At 35.6% G+C, this 22,311-nt stretch overlaps 1 protein-coding gene across 1 annotated transcript in view; it reads left to right on the top strand.

The window, feature by feature from the left end:
- The first annotated feature begins 1,352 nt into the window (after positions 1-1,352).
- The window catches only part of LOC130242734 (G patch domain-containing protein 8), a 175,690-nt gene continuing 154,731 nt past the window's right edge, over positions 1,353-22,311 (top strand). The window contains 1 exon segment of the mRNA XM_056474615.1: positions 1,353-2,041. Within this exon segment, the coding sequence (XP_056330590.1) occupies positions 1,928-2,041 (114 nt within the window). The 5' untranslated portion in view covers positions 1,353-1,927.

Genomic DNA, 22,311 nt, shown 5'->3' with positions numbered 1-22,311 from the left:
TTTTTCTGTAACCTTCCACAGCCTTGTGCCTCAAGACAATCCTGTCTCGGAGGTCTACAGACAATTCCTTTGTCTTCATGCTTGGTTTGTGCTTTGACATGCACTGTCAACCCTGAGACCTTATATAGACAGGTGTATGCCTTTTCAAAACATGTCCAATTAACTGAATTTACCACAGATGAACTCCAGTTAAGCTGCTAAAACATCTCAAGAATGATCAGTGGAAACAGAATAGACCAATCAATTCTCAATTCTCAAAAATCTTTTTTCACATTGTCATTATGGTGCGTTGTGTGTAGAATTTTGAGGAAATAAATGAATTTAATCCATTTTGGAATTAAGCTGTAACATAAAAAAAGTGAATCGCTATAAATACTTTCCGCATGCACTGTAAAGTGGGTATCAGACCAAACAAGAAGCACTGCAGTAAATTCCATTTTTCTGCACCATGTCTTAAAAATAGGGAAATTAATTTTACCCCAGTATTTTCAATGGAATTTATGTGCTCACCTGTGGCTAATGATGGCGCTAGCGTTTAAACATCTTTCGTCGCTTTTTACACTTTAACAACCAAATGGATGCTTTACTCTATTTAACTGATTATATTTTAATAACATTACAACATCGATGTTGTGAAAGAAACCATATGAAATTGAAAATAGTCACTTAAAGCTCTTACCGGAAGTTCATCATTGGCTAAGAAACACTTGCTGTGCATATAGCCCACTGAATCAATTTATAAAAGAAAATCTATGATTGGTTTTGTGGTCCAGTGACATCTATTCACCTCAAAAACACACTAAAAACTAAAAAGGTACATTTGGTAAATTTAGATTTCCTGCAGACTTTAAATGTTAAAAAAGGAAAATAAATTGATTCCTGTAATCATACCCTTGGGTGTTCTTTTGTTTCAGTGGACCCTATAACTTCTAATCAAACTTTTGCGTTTATGATCCCCGGCTGGAAATAACACCGCAGTATACGTTTTACATTATTATTAAATAATGACCTCACATGGTAAAATCAAGATTAATCACGGTAGCTTTAAGACAACGGTTACTATTGCATATCCATAAATAAATAGCCATATAAAAGGCTTACATGCACGCATGAGAATGTTTTCTTAAAGCACTGATTGCATTGCAGTGCCAAAAAAACTGCCCACGTTCCGTTGAAAGCTTTTTTACTCTCAAATCCCTCCTTAGCAGAGAGAGAGAGAGAGAGAGAGAGAGAGAGAGAGAGAGAGAGAGAGAGAGAGAGAGAGAGAGAGAGAGAGAGAGAGAGAGAGAGAGAGAGAGAGAGAGAGAAACACAGGGAACCTCTGCTTTCCACTCATTTGGATTGGACTCAGCTCTGAGCGAGGATCATTTCAGCACCGGGAAAAAAGCATCTGCTATCCGACATCCAGCAAATTCGTGAGAGAGTTGACCGGTCAATTGAAGACACGCGCGCACTCATATGAAACCACGCCAGCTGAAACATCACTCATTCTACAAGTACCACATTACTCCATCAGCACCAGAACGCGTGTTTTAACATCACTCAACAGACGTGACTTTTTGAATGGTGTTTAAGGAGGACATGACCTTACTTGAACTGTTTCTTATGTTGGATGTGAACGCTTGAGTGTTTAAGACTGAACAATCCTGGCAACTCCGGAGCAACATCTAGTAAGGTCGTCTGGGCTGGACAGCAGGTGCTTGTTCGTTCTTGAATAGGAAAACAGACAGAGGAGGTGACAGAAGTGTGGGACGATTGCCAGATTACTGTTTTATCGGCGTGTCCTCGTAACGTGCAGAAGCGATCACACCACTCGCTGACCGTCCTCTGTCTACTTTAAGTCGGCGTGAACCCAGCGTGATCATCTTCAAAGTAACTTGCCCGTCTGGTCGTGTCTGGATCCCGCTCATGGGTGACGCTGGACCGGATGGCGTGCTACTACCTTGTGATCAGCTCCACGCACCTCAGCAACGGACACTACAGGAGCATCAAAGGAGTTTTCCGGGGTCCACTATGCAAAAGCACCGGGGGCGAATCTCCGGTAATACTACTCATTCTTCGTTTTTGTTTATAAAAAGCAATGATTTTTTATGAACACGCTATGCATATCCTGTTGGTTTGCAATGGTTATACATTCAGTTCAGAGTTAAGAAAGAAGAAAAAAGTATGTTTGTTTGTAAAAGCAAAACATTTACAAGCATACAGAGACCTAATAAGATATACAAATAGCCTACTGCACGGGTGAAAAGAAGATCTGATGACCTATGAAACTCATTCCATCAACATGACCTTCGCTTGTAAACTACATTAGACCGCAAAATCCTGAAAGCATTTTGTTTTGATGCACTGTGATTGTTGAGGGAGTTAGCATCAGTGCATATATCTTAAATGTCAAGCTCGTGAGTATACTGTTTTGTTGGATTTATTTGTGCTGTGAATGCTCTGTTGGGCCCAGACAATTGAGCTTTATGTTAAATTTGACCTCAAGCACTAGGATAACCTGTCTGTGGATGTGCCAACAGCATTTTTACAAGCAACTTTATTGATGGTCTTAACCATTGTAAATCCAATCAAACTGCATTCATAGTTTCTCTATCCCGGACTGCAGGCGAATCCAGAATTGCATGTAATGTAATGTTTTGGAAGTTTTTCATGGTCCTGTTCCATAGGTGATATTGCAGTACTGTTGTGTTTAGTGAGGATATTGCTGTCTGACTGCCACATTTCCCTTTCACATTTTTACTGCATCTATGGCCAAAAGAAAACAGATAGAAACATGATGAGAGAAAACGGAGATGAGAGAAAATATTTTCTTCTAATTCAGTCAGATTCACCTGTTGTTTCCCTTTTAGCTGGTATTATTCTCACCTAAACAATGCTTGTGTTCCTTGATTTTTATTGTGATGTAGAATGTAAAATGATGTGAAGTGAAGTCTTGTACACGATTACACAACACCGTTTTCAGCTAAAAACTAAGGGTGTGAATTAAGCATCTGGTCATGATACAGAGTGGTATTGATTCTCTTAGCCAGCGGTAGGTTTTTTGCCAGTACCTCAATAAAAATTGTGATGCAATAAGGCATGGGTCGTTATAAAATTGTGACGGTATGATAACTTTGGATAAAAATATCACGGTTTCACAATATTGTAATTACTGCTCTAAAATAAGTTCTTTAAAAATGTCTGGGTAAAAACAACTTTGCCCCCATTGAGCATAATATAGTTTATTTTAAGAAACATTTAAAATATTTTGGCTTTTTATTTTAAACGTGTCAGGCTAAACCATTTAAATAAATCACTGCCTATATCTTCAAGTTTCAAAAACACAGATTTCATAAGAACTTGAAAAGGTATCTTTGGATAGCTTTCTTTTCTTTGGATATAATGTAAAGCACTGTTAAGGTCTATAGCATGCTTGTATGTTGGTGTATAAGTGACTTGTTTTTCAAACAATTCCTGAATCGTGGCCTCACCAGTTGCCTTTGATTTGGAGGGTGCTTTTGCTGTAGATACTGATGCCCTAAAAACTTGATGAAATAGTCATAAAAGACAAACAAAAATCCATACTTATACTTTAGGAACGGTTTAACAGAAAATGTTTGCTATTTCAAAACCCTCACTTTTTCAAAGCATGGTAGACCTTGAAAGCGGTTATCATCCCATGCCTAGATGCAATTATTTTGATTTGATTGGGGTTTATCAGTTATTGTTTTCAATATAAATATATAGGACACATCCAGTTACATTTAATTACTCTGAAATGCAACCAAAATGTATAACTTGAACATTTAATTGAACTCATTGGAACATAATCATCATTATCATCATCATCAACAACAACAACAAAATACACTTATTTTTTTTAAATACCAATAAAGAAAAATAAATGTTAGTTGTTTGGACAAAATCTATAAATTAAATTGTAGAAACAAATGTTTGTGGTAGTCAGTTTACTTGTACCATTTTTACAGGTCAAATGTTTGAATGTTCCATGTAGGAGGTGGAAAAAAATCCAAATTGTGAGTTGTCTGACACACAGCTGTAATGTAAAATGGCCAAAGTGCAACGAAAAGTTCACAATTTAGCTGAAGGTTATATCATGTAAAAGTGCACATTATTAAAAAGTTAATGTAATCATGTGGAACCAAAAAAATGGAAACAGGTTACATGATGAACATTTCAACACAAAAGCATCCCACTTCTGAAACATACGTTAGGGTCAGTTGCATTACATTAAAATATTCATCATACAAGAAACTAAATATGTTTATATGGACACCAATAATCTGACTTTAATGTGATTAAGAGTCTACTATGTAAACAGCGATTTTTGATTAATCGATTAAGGTCAAAATCGAACTAAACAGAAATTGGATTAAGACATGTGGAGTATGCTGATTTTTAGTCACATTATTAAAGTGCAGTACAGACATGTAAACACCTTAATCAAATTATTACCTTCTTGTAGGACTTTTCGCTGCATTTTTCAACAGGATGTCTATGCACATACGGCTGTTTGACACAATTCTTTGCACCTATTGAGTCAGTAAAGGACGACAATCACCTGCACCACGAAATGCAGAGGGTTTTTGTTCTTCACCTTGGCGTGCAGTATCAAATTCTATTAAAACAACACTCTTCCACCAACTCTTAATTCATGCATGCATGATGTTCCTGAATGAAAGTAAAACTGCCCAACTGCAGTTAGAACCATAATGAAACACCCGAAATTACATTAAACTCTGGAGGAAACATGGATGGCGTGGTGACACAATGATGTTAACTTTGTGCTATAACATGTAAAAATGAATGGAAACATAATTCATATAAACACCTTAATCAAGTTATTGTCTTAATCAGATTAAGCACTGATAGCATTTTTTTCTTGTGCCAATTAGTCGTTTTAAAAATGAAATGGCACAAAGTGCTTGCTTTTGCTTTAAGTATTAAAAAAAAAAAAAAAAAGAATGAAGCTACCTCTCACTGAGGTCAGGGTTTATCTGTCACTCCCAAGTTCAAGGTTAAATGTCCAATTATGGGTGGCATTCCAGACATATTTTCTGAGCCAAATTCTGAGCTACCTGGAATGTTTTTAGTCTGCGTGTGTGAACCATGGCAGAGTCAGGCAGACTATTGGGACCATATGTGTGCAGGTGTATTTTGCACTCTCCAGGCATAATACATTGTTCACAGTCATTTTAATTGATACGTGTGAACATGCTACATTTTGACAACATTGTTATCTTTAAATGAAACTTTTTAAAAAGCAAAGAAAAACTTTCTTGTGTAGATGCACCCTGAAGTGTGCACTTTGTAACTTGAAAAAGTGATTGTGTGTGTGTGTGTGTGTGTGTGTGGTTCAGGTATTGCCTGCATTGCAGGAACATAAATTTAATGTAAAAATGCAAAAGGCTTTCTCTGAGGGCTGTGTTTAGAATAATTTATGGCACAGAAGAATATACAGATTGTGCATTATAAAATCCATCATATCTATGGCATATCTGAGACGCAATAAAACATGGAAACCCAGCGTGTGAGTGTGTCCATTTTCCATTTGGCCCGTCCCACGGGATGGACAGACAGTGCTGGCTGATTGGAAAGAAGCTGGGCTCAGTGGTGATGGTTTTGATGGGTAATTTCAGAGCAGCTGTTGTGAAGGGTGCATTTGCTCCAGCTTAAATCAGAGTGCCATGTTCACTCTGACTCAAAGCACTAGGAGGACACACACACATACAGAGAGAGAGAGAGAGAGAGAGAGAGTCAGGCACATACTCATATGCACACAGATTGCAAAGTGACATGCTCGAGTTTCTCAGCCGCGATGACTGACAGCCTCCATTGTCTTACATCACATCCACATTAATAATCGTTCGCATATGTTGCAGTGATGTGCTCCCAAAATGTCAGATTTGAAATAAATCATTTAAGCTTTGCTAAATGTCATAAACATGGGCATATTGGTAATGCGGTCACTATATATGCAACATTTAGGTGGTCTTTTATTGTAACTGTCAACTCTGACATGGTGCTATGTGGAGAGAATTTAGAAGCTTTTCAGGCCAGAAGAAAGCTTTGTGGGGAATGTTCTCATTTAACATAAGAGACACTTAGGTTTATTAATATGAAGTGCTGACTGTTATGGGGAAAGAATTATTGGTGGTAATTCGAATATTCATAAACACACTGTACATCAAAACAGCCATGACATGCTCTGGTTGTTCCCCAGCCCAGCACTAGAGGGCAGCTCACCGGTGTGAGGTTTGATTGTTATACAGTATAGAATATTGTCCATAAAACCTTATAATATTTTACAACACAAGTATTTCATTCATTCATAAATGTCTTTGTTTTTATTTCTTTATTGTTATTGCATGTTATTTATAATCACATTTATTTTGCATTGTTATAGAAGGTAATAATTATATGATTCTAGTAATGACCAAGTTAACATGGTCTTTTTTGTGCTCCATATGTACCATATTTATAAGGTGGACAGTTGTTGTTTTCAAATATAAGCTATTCAAATATATAAAAACATTACAGATTATGTATGTATTTAAATATTATGCATACATTTCTATCTTACATATTTCTGAAAAATAATTGAAATATTATGACTATAATGATGAAAAAACCTCAGAAAATAGAATAGAAATAATAATAATAGAAAAAAGGTTATTAAAATTAAAGCCAAATCACGTAAAATCTTCTATTATTTGTTTGGGTTTGTTATGATTTTTTATGATTTTGTTTAAAGTCTTTTACGCCTCCATTTATGCATTTATTTGATCAGCTATACAGTAAAAAAAATTAATACTGTGGAACATTATTACAGTTTGAAATAACCATTTAACACTGTTTATGCCTGCACAATAATGGGAGCATATATGATATGTAATATTGTTGTTGAGTATTGCAGCAATGGTATTTCTTGCAATATAACATTTCCCTAGAGCAGGGATGCCCAAACTTTTTCTTATGAAGGGCCAAAAACCAAACTGGATTGGGGCTAGTGGGCCGAATGTAAATATAGGGTACTTCCTAATTTATTTTATAATATTTAAATATAACTAGAAAACATTACTTTGCATTAACTAATGCAGTATACAGTTGAAGTCAGAATTATTAGCCCCCCTGTTTATTTATTTTTTCCCCAACTTCTGTTTAACGGAGGGATTTTTTTCAACACATTTCTAAATATAATAGTTTTAATAACAAATTTCTAATAACTGATTTATTTTATCTTTGCCATGATGACGGTAATATTTTACTAGACATTTTTCATAACACTTCTTTACAGCTTAAAGTGATATTTAATGGCTTAACTAGGTTAATTAGGTTAACTATTCAAACAAAATTCAAGCTTCAGCTTAAAAATCTGTTTTGTAGCTTATTACTTGTTAAATGAAGTGAGTGGCAGTTAAAAAAAGGAGCTGAAAAGATATTAACTTAAACACTTATTAAATTGTTTTCTGAAAATATACAGAATATTGTATTCATTTTTCTCTAAAGCAAACAGTGAACACAAATAAAATGACCTTTTCTATAATCAAGTTGAACTGAAATTAGGGAGATAGTGTAGCTTATTATACAAAAAAAAAAAAAAATACAGAACACTCAGCAAACTAACATGGCTGAAGCAACTCTGAAATTGTACTTTCATTGTTATTTGGACTCCTTGCTACTAGATTGAGTGTCACTGGCAATACTTTCAGTTGACTTTTTAGCAAGACACTCAAGACACTCCTTATATAGCTGCCTGTGGTGCTTTTTAGGTGCTGGTTATTGTATTTCATCATGCTGTAGTAACAATTCTTACAAATCACCTGTTTTTGTTCGGTGTCTGTGAGTTTGAAACCAAAATATTCCCATACTACCGATGTCCTGTTTTTCCTGGATATAATTCATCTATTAATGCTACTGAAGCAGCAGATGCCATCATCGCACTATTCCATGCTTTCCTGTTTGTTTTTGTTTTTCATTGTGGGCATTCCACATAGTTCGGTAGTGCAATTCTGTTCTGAACAATAGTGTGCTCACTCAGCTGGCTAGTAAAACTGTCACACACAGACGGCAATCATGCATTTGCTCTGGGCGGGGGAGATTAAACGATACATATATATTACATATCACAGCCTCTTGCGATCTGCTGATTGCAATGTTTCAAATCGCGATTGTGATTCGATTTCAATTAATCGCACGGCCTTACCTACATTAGGAAAAACCACATGAGTGTCACATGAGAAATGTTAAAATTCAATGAGAAACACAAGTGGAACACAGTTAAAACATGTGAAATGTCTGCTTTTGGAGTATGTTCATGTGAAACTTTTAAGAACAGGATCACTTTTTTTCATGCATGTTTCACATTAGATTAGATGAAATTAGATTCAACCTTGTTGTCATTACACATGTATAAGTACAAGGCAACGAAATGCAGTTTAGGTCTAACCAGGAGTGAAATAGCAGCAAGAGCAGGAAATAGGTATAAGTTATAAAGTGCAGTTATAGAAATACTATTATATACTAAATATTACCCATATTTACAGATGGATAGATATAGATGGATAGAAATAGATATGAACAGAATTACAAATGTATATGTACAGTGGGTATGTACAATTCAAAATCAATTGAATGAATCAGTGAATCACATGTTCCACTTGAGTTCCACGTGTGTTTCAACATGTGAAGCTTGTGTGGCGCTAATGTTGTTTTTCTGTAATAGCTTCGAGAGGTTAACCCAAGTTCACTCTCCTCCAAACCAGCATGCGTTGCCATAAATGAGACATTCAGTGCTCATAAAAGCTAAATTTTCCTGTTGTTTCCTGTTGCATTTTTTTTAAAACCAACGTTAAACCTCATAGAAATGTTCCCCGTCATTAAGTCTCCTGTTTATCTCATTGGATGAATTTCTCAGTCTCAGTGAGGTGTCCCAAAGTACTTATTTGAAGCAGCTTTCCGCTACAGCAGTCAACACCTGTTCCTATGCCCTGTGGTTCACCCAGTACCGTCTAATGGGGCTCCGTCTCCACTTTATGGAGAGGCTCCAAGCAGATCTTATGCTAAAGTGGCTCAGTATCTGGGTTATTCGGCTTCACTCCGCCCATGATGCTGTGTGGATGTTTGATGTGGAGATGCAGCAGGGACCCTGTTTGCATCTCCGAACTGCCATCTCCCTTCGCATTTTTAAATCATGCATCCCATTGAAGAGGCATATGTTGATGTGTCTGCCTGCATGAGCGAGACACAAATGTACTATTTATGCAGAGTCTATGAGTTTTAATTAGTGCTAAATCATTGCAGCTATTGCATTGGAGTGAAAGGGCTTCTTCTAAAGCATTAAAAGACCATAATATGTTTGCAGATATTTTAAGAAACATGCTAAGTGAACATTCTTGTTTTTCTGAAAACAATGCTGAAGTCAGATATTCTGCTTTGAAAATGTGAGTAACATGCCGGAATGGCTGTCTTTGCAATGCTAGTTTAGGCAATTATATTTCAGCACAAGGGTTGCCTTGGCGGAAAACCGCTTATTTCATTCATTTATTCAAGGCTCTGAAAGTGTGCGTGTGTGACTGAAATATGACTTCCGGTGGACAGTAGCAGACTCCGAAATGAGACGCAGATTCAGAGTTCCACATGAACCGCTTGTCTTAACAACACGCTACGTGACGAGATCGGCCTCTAGTTTTCAGTGTGTTTCCAGACGAAACACGACAGAAATTTAATTACAGCCATTCTGAAGCACAGAATAGTGCACTTACTCACCAAATGGTAAGGTTTATACTTTAATTAATACATATTAACCCTCTTTAACATTATTAAATGTACATGCTGAATCACTATGTGTTAGTTTGCATTATTTCAGAGTTCTAAAGTTCAATTTCAGATGGTTTATTATATTTTCAAGATCTGAAGTGAATTATCTGCTGCTGTTTTCAGTAGTATGGCAATAAATGTCATCTAAAATGGCATTTAAACACGATTAAATCAGTCTTTAGGCTTGATCGTATAAAAAGAACTTTATTTAAAACCTTAGTAAACTGATAGTAAAACCAGTACTTAGTAAAACAATTGTATTATTGGCTTGCGCTTTAATAAACATTTTTGAAATGAAGCCTCTAATGTTTACATTTATTTTAGTATTTTAATGGGTTTTAAAATGTATTTTGGTTTGGCAAATTGAATTTATCACTTTACTCTTTAGTATCAAATGATCCCTTAGAAATAATTTTTATGTATACAATTTTAAATATGCTAATATTTGGTAAGTAGTTTTTTTTTTTTTTTTGTAAAAAGTAGCGCATTTTCTAAGTATTTATTCTTCAAAACTTGAAAAAAAAAAAAAAAACCCCACCTATATACATGTGTGGAAAATGGTTATATTATTTAGGCTGGCTTGTCACAGCCAACCTACTGTTATCCTTTCTAAACTTCTAAACTTCTGAGACTAAATTTGCAAGACTATTTCCTCCTGGAGCTTTCAAGCTATGACCACCAAACTCACTCCAGACCTCCAAACTATTCTGACTCTTTTCCGACTGATCCGACTTTCGGTTTTCCGAAAAACGTCCCGGGACCGTTGAAAAAATCCCATAGACTTAACATTGGACCAAACTTTGCGACCTCATAACTCTGCATCAGACTGTCACACAAACTTCTAACTGGGCTCATTTAACTCAGACTACCTAACTGCCAATAACTGATGACTTTTTAAAGGGCACATAGGTTACCCCTTTTTTCATATTTAAGATAAGTCTTTTGTGTTCCCAGAATGTGTCTGTAAAGTTTCAGCTCAAAACACCCATCAGATTATTTATTATAGCTGTTTGAAGAGTCTGTATTATAGCTGGAAAAAAGGTTTTGCTGTTTTTTTTTGTACTGGGCCTTTAAGGCTAGTCCTCCCCGCCCACCGTTCCCACGTGCCTGTCAGCAATCGCCACCGTCGGCTGCCTCAGGAAGCAGATCTCACGTAACGTGTGTGAGAAATACTACAGTAAGAACTTTAACAATCAGTATTTGATGCATTTTTTGTGGAGTTGCAACAATGAGTCACACACAATGTCATTACAAAGTTCACGCACACACACATCGAGGACACACACACATAGCGCATACACACACACAGAGACAGCGCGTTAAGCTTTGCACTCGTTTTGCACGCATATGTGACAGGATACAGGTTAATCTCCACTGCTGCATGAATATCTGTTATGTTAATGTACAAAATAAACCTGATTTAACGTCCACAAACCGGGATTGAAGCGTCTTCTTTTATAATTGTTCTAACACGCGGCTGTGCTGATTAAGTGAATCTGAAGTGAATCGCTATAATTCATTACACACGTGCTCTATTTTAAAACATTATAAACTTGTAAAACTCACTCTTGATCACGTTTGATGATGATTGATGAACCTAGCGAACTGAAGAGACCTTTTTATTCCCAGTTACTTTGCGCTCGTCCTGTCTTGTTGATATGATTATAAACGTCACTACCGGACATGTTAATGCGCGCAGCTGTCAATCAATATTGGTGGGCGGGGGTACCGCATTTCTACGTCAAGTTGCGGTCGATCTGAAAACAGCTCCAATTGGTCCACCGTTTTTATGTTGTTGAATTTGAAATAAAAAAAAGGACTGGGTGTGTTTATTTCACCCCAATATGACAGTTTATACACTATACTTACACACATTTCTGTCCAAACAGCTTGAAAAGTAGATTTTTCCTCATAGGTGCCCTTTAACTGTCTGGCCATGCCCTAGCAATCACTTTTGGACCCTAGAAACTGTCCCATAGACTTCCATTCAAAAGACTGTCATTGACTTAACATTGGATCAAATTTGCGAGCACCTAACTCTGCATCAGACTGTCATACAGACTAATGGCTGAGCTCATTTAACTCAGACTACCAAACAGCCAATAACTGATGAGCTTTTAACATTCTAGCCACACCCTAACTACCAGACACGGCACCCTAGCAACTGTCCCATAGACTTCCATTGCAAAAGACTGTCATTGACTTAGCCTTAGATCTAACTTTGTGACCTCACAGCTTTCCATCAGACTGGTATACTGTCAGACTTATGGCTTAGCTTTAACTTTTTTATCTATCTATCTATCTATCTATCTATCTATCTATCTGTCTGTCTGTCTGTCTGTCTGTCTGTCTGTCTGTCTGTCTGTCTGTCTGTCTGTCCGTCCGTCCGTCCGTCCGTCCGTCCGTCCGTCCGTCCGTCCGTCCGTCCGTCCGTCCGTCCGTCCGTCCGTCCGTCCGTCCGTCCGTCCGTCCGTCCGTCCGTCCGTCCGTCCGTCCGTCCGTCCGTCCGTCCGTCCGTCCGTCCGTCCGTCCGTCCGTCCGTCCGTCCACCTACCTATCTAGCTAATTCATGCTAATAACATGCTAATTCATGCTAAAGTTATGCTAATAACATGGTAATCCGTGCCAGAATCATGCCAACATGCTAATTCATACTGGAATCATGCTACTAACATGCTGATGCATGCTAGAATCATGCTAACAACATAATGCATGCTAGAATCATGCTAACAACATAATTCATGCTAGAATCATGCTAACAACATAATTCATGCTAGAATCATGCTAACAACATGCAAATTCATACTGGAATCATGCTAACAGCATGCTAATTTGTAGTAGAATCATGCTAACGACACGCTAATTTGTACTAAAATCATGCTAACAACCCGCTAATTAGTACTAGAATTATGCTAATAACACGCTAACCCATACTATAATCATGCAAACAACATGCTGATTCATGTTAAAAACACGTTAGTAACATGCTAATTCATGCTAGAATCATGCTAACAACATGTTAATTTATGCTAGAATCATGCTAACAACATGCTAATCCATTGCTAGAATCATGCTACTAACATGCTAATTCATGTTAGAATCATGCTAATTCATGCTAGAATCATGCTAACAACATGCTAATTCATTCTAGAATCGTATTAACAACATGCTAATTCATACAAAAAATGCTAACAAAATGCTAATTCATACTAAAAACATGCTAACAACATACTATCATGCAAAACCCAAACTAATTCAAAATAAAAGCTAATTCATGCTAAGTTAATTCTATCTATCATATTCATACTTTTTCAAACTGTTTTAAACTAAATAAACAATTGGCAACAGGCTTTGTCAAGCCAGCCTCAAAGTTTGCCTCGAGGAACTTTAATAATCTAGTTATTAAATGCACTCTCACTTGTATTTGAGGTGAAGAAAAGAATTCCTGCTACTTTGTGAATACTCCACACAAGCCTTTCCTCTGTATAAAAATGATTTTCAAAGTCAAATTAAATCTATGAATACAAAGAAGAGTCATTTTCTTAAATATAATATGCAGGCCCTTAGCCAGGGGGGTTCGAGTGGTTCAAAAGACCCACCTGCCACTGACAAAGGTTCAGAATTTGTCCCATACATGAGTTCATTTGTCCTATTTTGACTGCTAAGCCATCAGAAATTGTGAAAATAACCTATCAAAAGCTTTAAGACCAAGCGGAATCTGACGTAAGTGAAGACATCTTTCATTATTGACCTACTATACTGTTGTTAAATTGAGAAAACAATTTTACACTGAACTTTTATTCTAAATCTTGGACCTTATTCTTGAAAGAAAAAATGACCAAATTTAAAACAAACTAAGCTGTTGTTGTTGTTATCCATGAATTTTTAAATGTAGTTTTTACAAGATAGGCTAGAAAAATTGTTAAGCTCTACATTATTATTATTATTATTATTATTATTATTATTATTATTATTATTATTATTATTATTACAAACGTTCAATATTCAAATGGCCAAATTCTGACTGAGGAAAGTTGAATGTGCTGCTCAGTTTGCTATTTGCCTAATAAATGACAATAGGCTACAGTTTTTAATTTAAAACTTTAACAGATTCCTTTTGTTCTAATAATATATGTTGTAATAAATTTATGTGTTTTAAAAATAAGATTTTTTCTTCATATTTCTTATGTACATATTATGTAAATATTTTTAGTACATTAAAAGGTGTGATGACCATCCAGCAAGCTAATCCAGCAAAAAATAGTGCTTAAAATGTCACTAAATGCAATATTTAAACCTCACAATTAAATAGAAAATCAAGTAAATAACTGCAAAAGGTCCATGTTTTCAGAAAAAAGAACCACTCCGTTCATCAGGCTGGCTACAGACCTGATATGCATCTAGATTCTTTCCCTTACATTGTTTTGCATTTTTGTACTATAATATTTGATACCAGATCAATACTTCTACTATGGATTGTAATGACATAAAGTTATCTAGTAGTCATCATTTCATGACTAGTTGGATGACCTTTAATGTCTCATGAGCCATAAGGTCAGGAAATGTCAGGCTATTCAGAAAGCCACCAGCTACCTAATATTGCATTGCTAGTCTGCAGAAATGGATTACGAAGATTGTTATTTCAGCTACTTGCATATTAGCTTTAAAATTCCTCTGAACCGCTGCCAACTGACTTATATAATGCCTGTCTGTGCTTTCTAGTTAAGAGCTGCCAAAGAATCTGTTATCTATGATACCACAACTTGCATTTTGACACTGTACCAAATAAAAAAATTAATTAACAAAAATAAGCAGGTGCTCCTAAGTTTCTGTTGGCCCCGTTGGGCTGTCATGTGGAGAGGCAGTTGTCCAAGTGCACATGACACACACATACACTGAGCGGATTATGTAGTATATTTTGGCTTAAATGTGACTGACTCTGCACTTATTTTTTGGTGTATGTATGTATGTATGTATGTATGTATATATATATATATATATATATATATATATATTTCTGCAACGCTAATTTGCCCTATATATATATATCGTTTCAGCATCAACACTGCAATGTGATCATTCACAATAGTCACATCGCAGGATATGTAATGTTGAATCTGTATTATTATTTATAATTTTTGCGTGTTTTTGAGTATTGTGACTGTATAATAGTTTTTTCAGGATTTTTTTAAATATTTCTGTATTTTCTAAGCTTAATGGGGCGTCCCCGTAATTTGAATAAATCCAACTTTTTTTTTTATGTATATATATATATATATATATATATGTATGTATGTATGTATGTATGTATGTATGTATGTATGTATGTATGTATGTATGTATGTATGTATGTATGTATGTATGTATGTATGTGTATGTGTGTATATATATATATATATATATATATATATATATATATATATATATATATATATATATATATATATATACATATATATATATATATATATATACATATATATACATATATATATATAACCTTTTATACGATACGTCTGTAAAATTATTTTAGCTATTTCCAATTTACTTAAACTTCGCTGGCAAAAGAGCTTAAACTCTGACTTTACTAAGTTTACCTGTTGTGATATCACATTTCAGGTGTTTATTTGGTTTAGTGCTTCAGTATATACATATAATGTTAGCATCGTATAATTTGTGTTGAATGTTTAAAGGTTAATTTGATATACTGTATTCTTTGTCTCTCTGTCTCTCATTGTAAATGGCTTACTAATGATTCCGGTCATTGTGGTAATGAGTGGCTACTTGTGTACTTAGCTCAGCTCTTTCTGAGGAGTGTTAGCACTGTTGCTGTTCTAATGGAGTGTAGCAGGCACCGTTTAATATTCAGCCCCAGGCCCATCCACAGCCGTCCTCTGAGTTTGCCTGTCTGAAACTCTTTGTGTTGGGGTCCTGACGTTAACATGGCTGGGGAACTCTAATCACACAAGAAGGCTAATGAATCACTCTCTCCTTTCAGCTTATGGTGCAGAAAAATACAAACAAAAGTGTGCAAGCCAAGTGCACAGACTTCAGTTGTAGACCCTTTTCACTTAAACACATTTGTGGGTCATTTCTGCAACGCTAATTTGCCCGATTAGCTGATTAAATGCTTTATGAGAGCCTAATTAATCAAGGAGGTCATCCTACATTCGCAAGCTCACAGCGGCACATACTGTAGCAGGGCCTCCGGTCTCATTTCTTTTAATCCGAAAAAAAAATCCTGACATAGCGTGGGCGGAAGTAACAATAGACGAGAATCCACATTGTTTTCAAACCGTAGGCAGAATTGGATGTTCATTAATGGCCCTCACTTACTGTAATTATGCAATGAATTAAAAGAAAGGTGAGGCGGAAGATAGAAGGGGAAAGAAAGAGCGAGCGCCTGAGGCTGACGCAGCTCAAAGTATCTCAGCCTCACGCTGTTTTAACAGGGCTGCAAGAGGCAGAGAGAATGACAGAATAGGTCTTGCTGAGTACCAGCAAACATGCGGTCTAAATGGCTTGAGGATTTTCGAACGTGTTTGAAAGCAATTTGTCCAGACACTCAAAGGCCATTCTAATCAGAGGAAATGATTGTTAATGGCCTGTAAGTGTTTCTAAATGGGTCTAGAGGAGAGAAAAGGGGGGAGGTGTTCACATGTGTCTCTTAGGTGCCTCATTTTTGCTCTTTCCAAGAAAAATCTTTGCTGGGAACAATGGTCAGTGATTGGCTTAATGTGAGGAATGAATGTGGTGTTGATCAACAAGGTGAGCTAGAATTTCATTTAAATGATCTGTTTAGTCAGTTTGAGTCGTGCTGTTTTTCCAAAAACCTGAGCCTTTTGATCAGTCAAGGACTTAACATGCTGTTTTAGGCTGTGATCACGATAGGTTTGGCTTGATTAAAACTGTTAACTGAGAGAATGACTGCCTTAATGCTAACGTGCAAATTTTTTTTGTGTATTCACATTACCGTGTACAGTATATTCACAGAACTGTATATTCATAGTTTCTCCATCCCGAAGATCACCCAGTCTTGTATATCTGCCACAAATATGTTTAGAGGTCGACTACAGCTGTGTTTTCTCATCTGCATTCAAGATGAGCTGTTTGCGTCTCAAACAGACTTAAAGATTGATGAGAGTTGGCTCTTGGATTCTGGTCAAAAACAAAGAAATGAAAGTCTGTTACAACTGTTACAACTTGTCGTACTGTTGCATGGTTTTTGCTGTATGAAACAGACTAAATTTATTTTTGTAATTGTCTAACATCATAAACATTTCAGATGTTTACATAAAGCTGTTTCATTCAGTTCATTGGCCTTTCTGAGTAAATGTGGAAGTGACACTTTCAGAGCTCCCCATCACTCACTGGTACGCAACTATTGAGATTTTTAATAAAATCATTTAACGTAACATAATGTGACATAGAACTGTGTGTGGACATCCATAATTGAGGTTGTTCCTGTTAAAAAAAGTATATTTCAAAAGCAGGATACAGGACATGTTACAAAAAAAGTTTCACCAAATTTTTTTTACGCTGATGAATCCTTTATACATTTAACAAGTTCTTTATATGTTATCTGCTGATAAAAACACTATCGCATCAGTGAACATGCAGTAAGTCAAAGCTAAATGTCTAAATTATTTTATGTTTGGGTCCAGACAACGTAAGCCAGAGGCCTATCGCATAAAGCGGGCTTGGGTTTTTGCCCAGGTAAGTTTGCATTTAGTTTAAACAAACTGAATTTTAGGGCTCAAGATGGTTGGTTGGTTTTGATTGGGATTCAAAGCCACAGTAATGTTCACTTGGCTAACCTGCTCCAAAAGCAGGCTTCATTCTGGGTTAGAGAAACCCAAAATGGACCCCAGCAAGCATTTTTTCTCTTTAAAAGATGTCTAATAGATGTCTAAACATATCTTCTTGGCTAAAACAAGGCTAAATTTGGGCTGTCAGTGAAAATCTAATAGATATCTAAGAATAGGCCAAAACTAGACTAGTCGTCAAATAAACAGAAATTAATGACTACATAAAGTCTATTTGATGACTAGTCTTGTTTTGGGTTATTCTTAGATATCTATTCGATTTTCACTGACAGCCCAAATTTAGCCTTGTTTTAGCCAAGCTGTCTACGTTCATTGTAGATGTCTATTAGATGTCTATTAAACACAAAATTGTTTGCGTAGTCCAATCAGCTGTGACAAACCCTCTCTATATATAGTTCCGGAGAGTCTTTTTTTGCTCCAAATTAAAGCTTTTTAGTCTAAAAGCACTGTCTTGTTGTTATTTATATTATATGAATTATAATATATAAAATTATAATATTATAAAATTCAAAGGGAACAGTAGAAGGGAAAACCCGATTGCTCCTCCATGACTGTGCGGTTCAAATGATACAAGTGTTTCTGTTTTAAAGAACTGCAAATATGCAAATTTTATAACAATATATTGATATAAACACACACGGGCTCTCGCTCTGCACAGCTGTGGTTTGCTGATTAAATGAAAAACTAGTTGAAAACGGAACGGCGGAAGTCTGCCTCCATTTTCATATCAAAAGTAAAGGAGACTGAGGCGATAATTTAGTAGTGTACAGTTCATGAGCTAATCGCGAAACTTTTAAGAGGGCTAAAGAGAAATAAAGTGGTCTAAATTGATGCCCTTGCTGTTTTATTATTTTCCCTGAATGTTTCAGCGAGACATCATTCAGTTGATAGTCGTGGTCTTCAAAAAACTCTCATGAAATTTTCTCACAGCTGCTGCGGTCGTAAAGGGGCAGAGAATGGTGAAAGTTACATTTGGTGTACAGTTAAAGGAGACGTAAATACACATAAATTTGGGAAGCCTAATCAGGAAAACATACTGAGTATACTGAGGGTATACGCAATTATTGATCCTCAGGAGTCGTAGTACCCAAACAGCTCGTGGAAAAAAGTACGCATATGGAGTATACGTGCGTATAGCCCCGACTACACCACTGGTTTTGAATCATATTTCAGGTGCTATTTTAAATTTGTTTGCCACCTGTTGAACTTCATGAACATGATTGTGAGAAATAAGCTTTTATTGTGTTTATATGCTTGAGGTGTAGTGTTCTTGTGGCGTGTAAAAAGCTTTTCTTGGTGTAATGGCTATTGGTAGGTTGGTTATTACAGTAGTTGAAGCAGTTATTAGTTGCTAGAGTGAATCTGTTGTCATAGGGAATACAGCTGCCAGAAGTGAAGTTTGTTTTTGTATTAGATTATTGGGAAAGAATGAGAGACGCATAATGGTTAAGGCGAGTGAGGAGCAATTGTCCACAGAAGGGTGTAAGAACTAAAATTGTGTGGATCAGCTAACATTTGACATGGGGAATAGACACGTTGAATAACTTGCAAGTGTACACAAGTACAAAATGGAATATGTCAGTGGAAAGCCTCTACGATGACAGAATGAGAGAAGTGTGTTTGTGTGTGAGTGTGTGCGCGTGTTTTTATGTGGGTGATAACCGTAACCAGCAGGAATGAAAGGCTGTTATAGCCTACCTGTCATGAGTTCCCCAGAATGCAGTGCACTGACCCCTATGAAAAAGGTAAACATGACAGGTTAACCACTTCAGAATTGCTGCAGTGTGAGCTGACAAAGTTGACAAGGCTTACTGAACTGGTACTGTATGTACTGTATATTAAATTGATGAATGCAAACAATACTAAAAATATGTATTGAATTGCCTATGAAATGTCAGTACATATGATATATATGGAATGCCAAAACAAAAAAAAAATTAGGCTAATATTTTTGTGCGTATTTGTTTTTTAAATTTATCCATTGACAATTATCTGATTAAAAAAAACATCTAGCTATGGAAAGATTAGGGTCATAAAAAATACTCAGCTGCTATGCATTTCTCTGAATTTATCATTTATAATTATGTGTTTTTTATTAATAATTTTAAATTATTTTATTACATTTTTTATTATTTTGTAAACGAATAATTTTTGTAACTGTTAGTAAAAGAGGTTTTTTTTTTTAAGCTGGGAATAATAATGTGGTTCTTGGTTATTTGGTGAACTATTTTCAAATGGTGAGGCAACAGCATTCATATATCACTAGGGGGTTGGGATTTTAAATAAAAAACTAAATAAAGTCTAGTGGGGAAAATATGTTTTTATATACAAGTGCAATTATTTAGGACAAATTACCAAAATCGATAAAGGAAATAAAAGACTTGAGGTTAAAAATGTGATCAAAAGATGCTTGTTTGATGAGGATAATTAGTTTGTATGGTAGATGATGATGTTTTTTATTTTATATGTTATTTTATTGGGAATGGAGTTACAGCTGGAAGGGTATCTGCTGTGTAAAACGTGCTGAATAAGTTGGCGGTTCATTCCACTATGGCGACCCCTGATTAATAGAGGCACTAAGCCGAAGAGAAAATAAATGAATTAATTAATATATCTATGAATGATTTTGTTCCTGTTTTAAAATGTGGAGGTACTGTTTGTTTTATACATTAACTGTATTTTGCAGCCATATTTGTTTTTTTTTTAACAACGAGGACAACAGTGGAAACGAGCCCCATGGCTTTATTGTGTTTTTATTCTTGACAGTTTTATTTAAAAATGTATGGGAAACTTGTATTTTTGTATAGTTTGTCTAAAATCTGTCAAATTAAAAATCAATTCAGTGGCATTCCTTTCTAATTTAAAATAAAAATGTCATTTAGAGGTTATTTTTTAACTAAAAATAATACATATCATTTTCACAAGTAAAACAAGCCTTATTTTCAATCACAACAAATGAAAACATTTGTTTTTGGGAGCAATTCTTATTTTCTGGAAACAAAAAATTTAAATTTGAGTAAAATTACAGACCTTTGAATGAAACAATTATACGCATTTTACGCAACGCCACACCTGATAAATCAAGGAAATCCAGAGAAAGCAAGAACATTTGAACAGTATTTTGAATGTTTTTACATTAATATCATCGTATTTCATATAATTAAAGTGTTTTTTGTTTTCAGTTTTAGTTAATTATAGCTATTTTAATCATAAAATCATGAAAAAACTCTCAACTCAATGTAGTTTAAAATTCATTAGTCGAAGTGTTACATTATTAGCGTTCATGAAAATCAAGTTTTAAATAGCAGTTGTAATCAAAAAATTAAAAATATAGAAATAATCAGACTCAGAGCATTCCAAATTAAATATCCAATATTAAACGATACTATTGCCTAGACAGAGCAAATCCTTACTCAACTTACTCCTTCAGATCTGTGCCTCTTTATTCTTTATTTGTGTGTCAGGATGAATTACTGTATAGTAGATCACAGTTATGTGTGTGTGTATTGTTATTGTGAAGGTATGCATGATGTTGTTGTGGAGCTCTAATTTTGAGCACAAAGCTGCGGAGAATCCATGCGTTGAAAGTTCTAATTAAAGCCTGGAGATGTTTCAGACAGGGTGAACTGACATTTAGCCACAAGGTAACCTGCAATAAACAAACCTGAAGAGAGAGGCTTTCATATCAGTTATGCTACCTGTCACTGTCAATTCAGCTGTCGATGTACTTGATGAACTAGAAGATTTCTCCAGAGAGAGTCTGTGAATGTGTGTGTGGACCAAGAAAGAAAAGCGAGCAGCTGAGGAACACAGAGATGGTACAGCAAGCAAGCTAATTTTAATTCAGCTGATAAGACTGTATAACGGGGTAAATTTAATACAGCGGAAACAAACTAATATCCCTCTGACAGTCTGAGAGTGCCGTTCTTTGTGTTTTTCACCACCCAAAACAGAGCTTGTGCTGCTTAATAACAGAATTATTCATGCTTTCCTTTGCCTCTTGCAGACACCAAAACAAACTTCAGTTTGCAATCCCAAACATTCACTGCTCCAGTGGAAGCGGACGCTACTTCACAGCGGCTGTTTTCATGATCGCTCTTTCGCACTTGTGGTTCTGAGTAAACCCATTTATATCGGAAGATATTTCATTACTTATTAGTGCATGTAGGGAAGTGTAATTGCATTGTCACAGCAAGCACCAGAAAAGCTTACAGTCCCACTAATCATCGGTTTAAGTACTGCATCAATCTGCTATCTGTGCAAAATCCTATGTTTGGTCATTTATTTGTGAGTGGAAAACTAAATATTATATTTTGAAAACAACAAACAAATAAATAAATTGGCTTTACTAAGTAAATAAAATAGAATCAAGCCAGTTGTCTAGAATAAATATAAATATTTGCATAGCAATATTAGAAATAGTGCTGAAACACAGTTTCATTTAAAGAAGGATATGTTTGGTATTCATTTTGGCTTCTTGAATTATAAAAATTAAATTTTATCTAGATGTATAGGAAGCCATTTTAAGCTTTCGAACAACATTTTTATCATTATTATTAGTAGCAGTTGTTGATTTTTATTCTTTTTAATTCAAACACTGGTATTTTACTGGATTTACTATATACAGTGCTCTCCATATATATTGTAAGTACACCCCTCACAA

This window comes from Danio aesculapii, chromosome 16 (genome assembly GCF_903798145.1).
Source record: "Danio aesculapii chromosome 16, fDanAes4.1, whole genome shotgun sequence".
NCBI lineage: Eukaryota > Metazoa > Chordata > Actinopteri > Cypriniformes > Danionidae > Danio > Danio aesculapii.
This window is presented reverse-complemented; position numbering and strand designations above follow the sequence as displayed.